General features: G+C 31.4%; 3 protein-coding genes across 3 annotated transcripts; 1 reads left to right on the top strand and 2 right to left on the bottom strand.

Moving 5' to 3' along the window:
• Window positions 1-776: 776 nt before the first annotated feature.
• LOC123671507 lies at window positions 777-1322 on the bottom strand. The gene is made up of 2 exons (XM_045605384.1): window positions 1018-1322; window positions 777-954 (listed from the first exon to the last, which is right to left on the bottom strand). The coding sequence occupies exons 1-2, from the start codon at window positions 1238-1240 to the stop codon at window positions 839-841; spliced, it is 339 nt and encodes a 112-aa protein (XP_045461340.1). The 5' UTR covers window positions 1241-1322; the 3' UTR covers window positions 777-838.
• Window positions 1323-4601: 3279 nt separating this feature from the next.
• Window positions 4602-6619, top strand: LOC123671502 (tubulin--tyrosine ligase-like protein 12). Its single transcript, XM_045605379.1, has one exon. It carries the CDS (start codon window positions 4733-4735, stop codon window positions 6539-6541), a length of 1809 nt encoding a protein of 602 aa, XP_045461335.1. The 5' UTR covers window positions 4602-4732; the 3' UTR covers window positions 6542-6619.
• A 679-nt stretch (window positions 6620-7298) lies between these two features.
• LOC123671503 (trafficking protein particle complex subunit 13) lies at window positions 7299-10616 on the bottom strand. Its single transcript, XM_045605380.1, has 7 exons — window positions 10454-10616; window positions 10146-10399; window positions 9185-9309; window positions 8180-8394; window positions 7913-8127; window positions 7670-7770; window positions 7299-7620 (listed from the first exon to the last, which is right to left on the bottom strand). The coding sequence occupies exons 1-7, from the start codon at window positions 10485-10487 to the stop codon at window positions 7368-7370; spliced, it is 1197 nt and encodes a 398-aa protein (XP_045461336.1). The 5' UTR covers window positions 10488-10616; the 3' UTR covers window positions 7299-7367.
• Window positions 10617-10705: the final 89 nt, after the last annotated feature.

Genomic DNA, 10705 nt, shown 5'->3' with positions numbered 1-10705 from the left:
TTTACGACCTGAAATTCAATTATATCCAGAAAGACTTAGAAACTTTATAATTTCAGTGGAGGTTCAGATCTCAAATGCCGCTAATTTTGTTACATGATAAAGGTATTTGATGGAAATGAATTATTTACATTTATATATGAAATGACACCAGAACCAGAGAAAATTGAAGATCAATAATGAAAAAAACTACTCAATATTTTCATGACAATAGTAGAAATAAGAAGAAATTTTGTAGGTTTATTTATAATAACAGTTTGATGAGGAATTTCATGTTGATAGCGCTATCAGAACCATATAAACAGAATAACTAAAAAATTTTTGTCAGTAACAACAGATCTGGAAATTTTGTGTATAGATGTACAACATTAATAAGCTCAATGCTAAATTTCATGCCGATCACTTCACTGGAATCAGAATATAGAAAAAATGAGGAGACGAGTCTTTGACTCTCCATGTAGAAATAGTTAATTCAATATTTTGTTTTCAGATGAAGACAATTAAACAAGTGCGTTATTTACCCACAATTAAGGAAAATACATCATCAGAAGGAATATATGGGTATATTGGTCCTGTGGACCCTGTAGTTCTCTACCTAAAGTTAAGAGACTAAGCCCCAAGCTGAGGAAGAAAATATCTAGTTATAAACACCATTCAATCATCCAGTATTGTGCAGATTGTGCTTGAAGTGGTGATGGAAGACACAGAACACAACTACATCTAAAGCTCTAAGACAGTCAGGATAGAAAATATTATAAACATTTCATTAAAAAAAAATGTTTCTTCTGTCTATTTAAACAATTCTTTAATTTTATTATCACTATTTCCTGTAATATGCATTTCAAGAATTACTATTTTCTGTTTCTTCAGAATCAATTTCATATTTTGAAATTTGCAATCCTGAAACTTTGAAAACTTCTGCCTTCCTAATGCCTAACGCTTGTGAACAGTTTTGAGCTGAAAATAACACAGAGTTAGTGCTACACTCAAAAGTTCACTTACCAAATATATTCTTCAAACCTTGTGTCATTTTCAATTCTGCTTTTGATTTCAACCCGTGAAATTCAGCCCAATCTGTTTTTCCTTGTAACATTTGATAAGCAACAAATCCTAAAGCATTCCATGCTACTACCATATAACCTATCGCTAACCTTTTTTGCCATAGCTCGGCTTTATTTTCTACAATAGGTCTAGAATGTCTTCTGATAAGTCTTCGTATGAAGAAGAATTTTAAGAAGGACATTGTTTATTATTGCTTCATATATGATATATAAAAAAATAGCCTAACAAAATTAGAATTCATTACATATTACATTCATCCACAGAAAACAGAGTGGAATCTTCTTCCTCTTCTATCTGGTTTTTTGGGCTCAACCATCAGAGTGGAATCCATCCATCTTAGAACTTAGAATACCAGGAAGGACTGGAGTCTGGAAGGAGCATAAGGCGATATTCCTTCGTTAAAACTGGTGAACGGAAATCCGTCATTACAGGCCTTCCATGTTTCTTTACTTTGGAATTCTCATTCAATTTTGATGTATCCAAGGGCGTAGACATTTTTTTTCTTGGTGTGGGTGGATAATCGAAAAAAAATTTTTTGACGAATAAGTTTACTCATATCAATAATGTGACAAACATTGGTGACGCCAGCTTTCGAAAACAGGGGTGGCCATGAGAGGACCGAATTTTTTTTTGGGGGGCCAAAGTAAAGCGAAATTAGAGTTCTGCCAATCTTTTAACCTTAGTATGTTAAATTTTAACCCCTCCCTAGCGTCGCCACTGGTGAGAAAAGAATTTTGATAACGAAGTTTGAACCAAATTACTCGAAATATTTTTTTTATTACCAATTCGGTTGTTCTTTCCTTATACTGGGTGTTCCTAAATTGGAGTTACGGAGGAAAATAAGAGATTCCTTTGCCCGCAAATGCTATGTTTCTACGAATGTTTCTAATGTACCGTACTTTTTAGTGATGCTTATATCAGTTTATCAAATCTTTATTAATCTTTGCTACACAGTGGGTAAATAAGTACCAAAACTTATAATTAATTATTTCATTACAGTTTATTAACTGGATGTTTATAATAATTTGGATTTTCCTGAGGATTACTTCTTCTTCTTCTTCTCGTACCATGACCGTTTAGCATTTTTCTGTTTCCTATTTGTATATATATTATCATTGTCCTTAAACAATGATATTATTAATGTAAAAAATGTAAAACCATTAGTGTTCTGTGACGCCACTGCTCACGGAAACTGGAGTCGGTCATATGCGGAAACCTTTTTGGTTCTCAATTTCAGGTCTTATGCTCCCTCCTGTTACTAATGAAAATTTTAACAACTTATTAATTTTCCCATCTGGCAACATTGCTGCGAATTTTCTCAAGGTCATAGGTTCATCCCACATGTTTACCAATAACTGCTACTAATAATTAGGGATGCGAATACCGGTTACTTACCAGTCGCGTTACTTTCGCGACCGCTCCAGAAAAATACCGCTCCAAAATACCGCGATTTTGTAACTGTGGTTACAGGAAACGAAACCGTAGACGATTACGAGTTGCGACTAGGTAGAGGACCAACTCCAGCGGCGGAGGAACGAAGGTCGGCACTTTCGTTCCTCGCTTAGTAGCGAGACGGTCGGTAGTTAGGAATTTGGAATTCCCAACTTGGGACTGTTAGGTGAATCTTCGGACCGATTTCATTGTTGATTGAGGTTGTACGTGATTCTATGCTATTGTGTAGGTTCCTCCAGAGAAAGTATTATGTTTTATGATCTTGTTATTACAAGATCATAAAACAAAATACTTCTTTGGTGACTGCCGGCTGAGAATAACTACAACTTAACAAAGGTTGATAGGATCTACAAACGACACCTCAATAAAAAATACGACACCTCATTAAAAATACGACACCTCATTGAAAATAGGTGGTGTAAATTTAAGTTGGAATTATACCATTATCGGGTATACCTACTATTACTCGGAAAAAAAATTATGTAACTGGAATTTAATTGACAAAATGAAGTGGCTGAATGTTTTAGATTTATAGATATTCATTTCACATTACAGAATCGTTTTTTATTTTGATAAGCTTTATTTTACAAAGAATTTTTACGTACCTTTGCAATTTGCATTTCCTATCAATTCAATGATTTCGATTCATATATGTATATGTTCAATAGTTGAAAGCAATCTCGGACTGACCCAATTTTGTCTTCACTTAAATATTTGCAGCAACAATTTTTATCGAAGAAATAATTACAAAAGTATAAAAAAAAAGCCAATAGTCCATCAGACAACAATAGCATTATTTACAAGTTAGGTATATACACAGAAATGAAAATTTAAATGATAAGATTAAACTCGTATAATGGTCGAGGAATTAAGACGTAAATAAGTTCCATTAGGATTCTTCCTAAATTCCTGAAATTCATATTTTCAATAAAATAAAGTTCTCATTACTCTGATACTTGAGCAAAGAAATATTCCAGTAGGTATGTACTGAAAACACAATGACAGAAACGATTTTACGACGTTATAGATAAAATTCGATCCATTCTTTCACAATACTGAATGCTAAACATGTAACAGAATGCTATGTTTCTCACTTCTCAAATGAAATGTCTCCTTTATTTCAGTAGATATAAAATATAACATTTGGGACCGTAATAAATAAACTCCTCTGTGTTTTTTGTTTGTTAAACCTTGGGACTACAATGTTTCTATTCTGATCCTGTCTTGTTAAGAAAATATGCTGGGCAATATTTTTTCTATTTTAATTTGATACAATAGGATCTCATAGGTGTAAAGTTATTTAATTTTTAGTTCTTCAGTAACTTTAAACAACAAATCAGATGAATACATTCTACTCACTCTCCCAATAATTTTAAAAATTGTTTTTTGGTCATTTGTTATTCATACTATACCTAAGAATCGACGAAATCAAAGCCTCATATATCTAAAAGCACGCTTTCCTAGGGAGATCATTTCTTATATTATAAAATATGTAGTACATATTTCTCATTCTTTCTGAAAGATAATTGATTCACTAAATCAATTGTGTACATAAATTTTTTTTTACTCATTATTTCTTTCATATAATTAATCAGTCATTCGATTCATTGAATCTTTGGATATTTTGTTCACTTCAATTTGCAAATGATATGTTTCATTTCAACCATCACCGATAGATATAAATTTAAAGTAAATCTTCCTACCCTCCACTCAGGTTACCTAAATGTATAAATAATTGATTACTACCTACGTATAAAATGACTATCCTTATCTGTTATAATCATTCTGCACTTCTTCCCCAATTCCCTGTAAAAATGTAATTGAAAAACGAAGTAACGATGTAGAAACAGTTGATAGAAACAACTAACACCTGTTACCGAACGCCTCGTGACGTTTATCTATGCTCGTGACTCACGTTTCAGTTCCATCCGTCATAGTTCGGTGCAGCTACGCCGTGACTATCACAACGTTACTGAGGAACCGGTTACTTTACGTTTTTGGAACGGGCGACAACGCTCCTACAAAATACCGCTCCAAAATCGCGGTATTGAAATACCGTCCCATCCCTACTAATAATAGTCAACAGTCAACACTCAACAGAAAAATTGAAATAAGTCACTTGATTTGATATTCAATATTTTGATATTGTTGTTGTAAGGTTTTGTAATTGCCATTTGCTAGACAGATAAGTAATTAAGAAAAAATTGCAAAAATATTAAGAATGGGTCATGCATGTGATTGGGACTTTTTTATTAACATTCATAAAGAGCAGCTAGTCTCATCTGGAGTTCCTCCGTTATTTTGGAGAACAATTTATGAAAAACTTCTGAATCAAACTTTCGATATAGGCCAAGTGGTTCAGTTGTTGAAGTTTGAAAAGGATGAAATTCATAATTCTGAACCAACCTGGGGTTTGCAATGTATATCTCCAATTCTTAAATCTGACTCGAAAAATATTTTTCTTATTGATCACGCATGGACTTTTCGCTTAGAAAATGCCAGGAAACAACTGAAAGAAAATGAGAATTTAAGAAAAAGGATGGCAGCTCTCTTGAATTTAGATTGTTCTTTATCAAATATCGAACTTTCTGAACAAATATTTTCAAATATGTGGCCTTTCTGTTTTAGTTATTCCATTGCAAATGCATCTAAAACAGAAGATTGTTTACCTATTTGGTATATTATGGATGAAATTGGATCAGCTTTGATTCATAATGAAGAACCTAACTGTAGAATAGTCCCATTTTACTTCAGTAATGAGCAAATAAGTTATTCATTGTTATTTCCCATTGAGGATATACAGCAAGAGGAGTTTCTTTACAGAGATTTTGCTGAGGGTGTTCAAAATGAACAAGATAAAGATGTGTTACTTTTACCTTGGAAAACAAGTGATATCAAATATAGTTTAATTCCAAATAGACCAACATCAGAATATTTTTTGGAAGGACATGTAAGAGAATCACTTCCAAATTTAGGATGCTTGAAAAGATGTGATCACATACAGTCTAAGAAGATGAAGGTTTTTGCCCAGTACTCTTTAGTTAGGGAATATTTATCTTCTGATCTCTTTCAACTTGTTGAAGACAAGGTAGAGGCAGATATTTGGTGGTTAACTGAGCATTTTAAAAATTTCGAAGAATTGAGTGAAAGTCCAGAAAAATTTATCAATCAATTTCCTTTTGAGTATGTCATTACAATAAAAGATTTACTGAGTATAACATGTCGAAATGAAAACGAAAAAAATATAGAAAATTTCTGGCCTTCGTGGATGCCTATAACTTACAACTTGAAGACAGAGTTGGGAAATTTTGTTGCTTTTTATAAAAAGAGAGAGATAGAAGGATTAGATAATACTTGGATAATTAAACCTTTTAATTTAGCTAGAGGAATGGATACTCATATAACAAATAATTTAAATAGCATAATAAGGCTTTCTACTACTACTCCCAAAATTGTTCAGAAATATATTACAAATCCAGTTTTATTCCACAGGCCTGAATGTAATGGATATGTGAAATTTGATATAAGATATGTTTTGTTAGTAAAAAGTGTAAAACCATTGAAAGCCTTCATTTATAAGAAATTTTTCCTTCGATTCTCAAATAAACCATTTGAATTGAATGGATTCGATGAATATGAAAAACATTTTACTGTAATGAATTATAATCAAAGTACCATTTTGAAACATATGTTGTGTGAAGAATTTCTCTCGGAATGGTCTGAACAATATGGAAACCATGATTGGAACAAAATTGAGATTGAAATCATGTCTATGCTGAGGGAAATATTAAAGAAAGCAACCTTGCACGACCCACCTTGTGGTATTGCTGAAAGTCCACAATCCAGAGCATTATATGCAGCTGATATAATTTTAGAATGGGATAAAAACAACAAAATCCAACCAAAAATTCTTGAAATTAATTGGACTCCTGATTGTAAACGAGCTTGTGAATACTATCCAAATTTCTTTAATGACATATTTCAATTATTGTTTTTAGATAGAGAAAACCCAAATATAAAAGAAATATGATTCCCATTTTTGTAAACTATTCCAAGTCGTTGTATTCATCAAGATTATTGTGAATATATGATGTAACAATTGATAGAATATGCATTTGACATTGATTTCCTCGAGTTGAGACAAAGGAGTTAATACCTGCAGAGAACAAAAGTAAATTCTTAACTGTATTTGACCTTTGCACGATGGTTTTAATTGTTCTATATTAAATGAAATATCTGAACACAAATTACAATGCAATTTTCGATTTTAGGATAAAATTAATGTTTTATAGGGAATTCAATTGGCGAACTTTTTAGCTATTCTACGATGAAACTTAATGTCTAACGAAAGATTATTAAATACACCTCAATTTGATAATCGGATATAATTTTTGTTCAGTTTCAATAAATAATTTGTGGCTTTATTTCATAAGGTCTAGGTCATAGTTCTTTAATAATAAAAATAGACAGTAAAGCCAGATCTTTAAAATTCAAGCAGAGCATGGTGAATCTGCCGTAGTAAGGTCTGGTTTATATAACAAACAATGCCGATTTGGAGAGATTCGCGCAGGTCACGACGCCAGCTCTCCGGCGCTACACACTCCCCTGTCAGTACCAAGGACTCCCCGGAGGAGGAGGTACCTTGCGCTCTCTCTCCTCGAAAATACCTTTGTGCCTTCTCTTCTAGGTCGTCGTCTGGATATTATCTTCAAATACAGTAGATGAACATTCTAACAGAATAGTTATATTATAGAATAAATTAACCACATGCAGATATAAATAAATCATTAATAATATATAATATAATTTTTCTTAGAAATCAACAGATAAAATTTTTACAACAGAAATGAGCAATATTAGCTTTTATATGATTTATCAATAACAACAAATATTTGACCTAATTCATCATATGAATATGTCCTCTTCAAAAATGTATCCAATAACTTTATGCCAGATATATTGGTTAGACCAGGAATCAATGGAACAGCCTTGAATTCCAGAGTTTTTTTAGATTTTGGTGCTAAAGGTTCCAATTTCTTTCCAGAAATACCACACCATGCAATACCTTTTAAATTTTCAAAGTAAAGCATTAATTCTACAGTTCTTTCACTGAAAAATAATGATTAGTTGATTCATAATAATGCACAATGTGCCTTACCAATTGTTTATTAATTCACATTTTAATATAAATGGCTCTTCTAATACAACAAAATTCGGCATTTCTTTCAATAATATTAAAATATCTCCATATTCAGGGTCCTGTGAAATTAATTTTTGTAATCAATTATTGGAAAATAGTGTGTGTATATGAATAGTAAACACCTAAGATAAGGGCAATAATGTATTGTTATGATTACAAGAAAAAATACTGGAATCTATTTGCCAAATATTTAATTATTACCTTTCTTGATAGTTGACTTGTTTGTAATCTTCCCTTTTCACCAAGATTTGATCTCCATACAATATCTAACTTTCCAATATTAGTAGAACCGCTTAAAATTTTTCCATCATCATTAGGAGTCAGGCAATATAAAAATTGACATATTGACTGTGGATTCACTAACATTGAAGGGCCGAAAATATTTTCACCATCAGTAGTAAAATTCAAAGAAGTAACTGAAAATGCAGAAAGTTAGTAGTTACTTCAATTAAAAATGAAGCTATTTACCTTTATAATTTTGAGAAGCATCTAAATCAACTTTTTCCAAATATATAGGGCCCATTGTAATGTTTTGAACTTGAGCTTCTAAATACACATCATCATTTTCAGCATTGTAAAATTTTGTTTTTACATCCAATGGTTTCAACACTTGGATCTTGAAAAATTTTCTGAATGTAGCGGGCATTCCCATTACATTATTGTAAGATACCTCACATACTAAACTAGAAAAACATTATTGGATAATTGTAATATTGCATTCTTAGCTATTAATACAATATAGCAATATCATTTGGGAGAAAAACACAAAATATCCCAAAAAAAATGCTTGCAATAAATATTATACTTGGGGGTTTGGACCCAGAGTTATTCATTCAAAATTTAATGCATGCCCAGATATTTTGTCGATGAAGATTCAGGCAACTGGATCTTGTTAAGTTTTATTCAAGGACACATTTCCTTACGAAGTGAGAAGTTGATTTGAACTGATTTTGTTGCATTAATTTTTATTCTCCACTTGTTAGACCATTTTTCGGATTTCAAGGAGATGATTCTGAAGAATTTGTGAAGTGACCAGTGGGTCTTCATGGCTTGAACATACCAGTGTGTCTCTGTGTGTTGTTATAACGGATAAATGTGAAAACCATTCCTTCACTCAATTAAAAATCAGTGTAATGTTGATGTGAAGCAAGCCTTAAATGCACCGAATTATATGTAGAGTATTGAAAGATATACAATAAATAACTGTACATCCTTTCAGTGAATGAAGGACATTTGGATAGCCTTAAGTCAGTGTTGAAAAGTCTATTCTATGAGATATGGGTTTTATGCATTTTATCAGAAACTTAAATCTCACAGTAACACCTCTTGAAGAAGGTGCTGCAGAATATCTCTTTTATCCAAATACATAAATTTTGGGATTGAATATCTTGTTTCTTCAGATGAAGATAATTTTTTCGGAAGTATTGTATTGAATTTGACCATATTCCAATTAGGTAAAATTATTCAACTTACATGTGTGTTCCAATTTCTTTAACTTCATGATGAATGATAATGTTTATTGTGTCATCAGGAACTAATTCAGCAGTTGGTGGATTAGAAGATAATGATAGTTTCTGAGAACTAGTTTGGAGATCAACCTAATAATATAATAAGTATTGAATGAAATTTATACAGAGTGTTTCACACTTTCAATGCAATTGCAGGACAAGTTGAATAGACTGAAACAGTGTTCACAACATATTCTAAGTCTATTTGTTTATGAGATACTGGGTGTTTTAAAGCATTTTATAAAAAAATTTCAAGCATATATCTTGATTGCATTCATAGATAGATGAACATTTCAAGGAATATGTCTAGGACAAAGGCCAATATTCAATTGTAGTAAATAATCAGTAGTGCAGGACCTGATTGTAAAAAATAAATTTTTTATGAGAAAAAACTGTTTTTTCCAAGGTTATTCTGGTAATTGAATTCCCTTTATATTTGTAGTTCATATTTGAGATGCTTTTTATACCATTCAAGTTCATAGGCGTCATTTTTTTATTGCTGTACAGTCCTGTGCTATAGATATAGAACTAACTATTGTTTATAATTATTTCTTGAAATTTTCATATAAATATGAGTTTCACTGGTTAAAAGTTTCTGATAAGTTATATAACACATCCTATATCTCATTAATAAATAGACGTAGTACATGTTTCAAACTCTAATTCAGACTATTTAAATTGCCGAAATATAAAACCGAGCTTGAGAAATATTCCGGATTAATCTATTCTAAAAAACAATATCAAAACAATCAATATCTTGAATAAACCTAATAATAAATATCAAAAAATGAATATTCAAATTTTCAGTGGAACATATTCGAGATGATGAAATCTAAGCAACTAACTCAGATTATGAAAGTGAGAGAGGTATCATATCTTAAAAGTATTTGGGTGGATAAATATTTCACCTAACAAATTATTATTACCTTAACATGAATATTTTTAACTACTTCTTGCGTTTCACTGAAAACACAAATATAACTAGAGAAAGTCTCTCCTAAATATATATTGACAGGACTTTGGGGTAGAAGTAAAAATTGGCCACAACATAAAGTCTCAGCTCCATCAACTGAGGTAGGGTCTGTTTGAAGGGCATTGTTAAATAAATTTCCAGGTAAATCTTTACTTTCACAAGTGATAGGCAGAGGACTAGTTAATGTTGGCCTAGTCAACCGCATTACTGAAAAAAATACACCATAATTAAATGATGAAATGTATATTAGCATTTATCAACCTTTTAAAGCTAATGAATGCTCTTCTATTTCCATTATTATGAAGAAAAATCTTCTATACTTGGACTTAGTTATTTTATTTTATCAGAATATAAAATATAAATAATTCATTCAAAAAGTGTTTATTACACTATCTTTGACGTTTGATATTTTGAGAATTTGCGGTCTAACGAACTATATTACATAGGCACTACGTACGTAAGATAGTAGTTCAACTCGCCTTTAAATTTAAAATAATCCTAGGGATTTTTGAT

The sequence above is a fragment of the Harmonia axyridis genome, chromosome 1, assembly GCF_914767665.1.
Source record: "Harmonia axyridis chromosome 1, icHarAxyr1.1, whole genome shotgun sequence".
Lineage (NCBI taxonomy): Eukaryota > Metazoa > Arthropoda > Insecta > Coleoptera > Coccinellidae > Harmonia > Harmonia axyridis.
The sequence above is the reverse complement of the archived record's forward strand: the minus strand, read 5'-3'. Positions and strand labels throughout refer to the sequence as shown.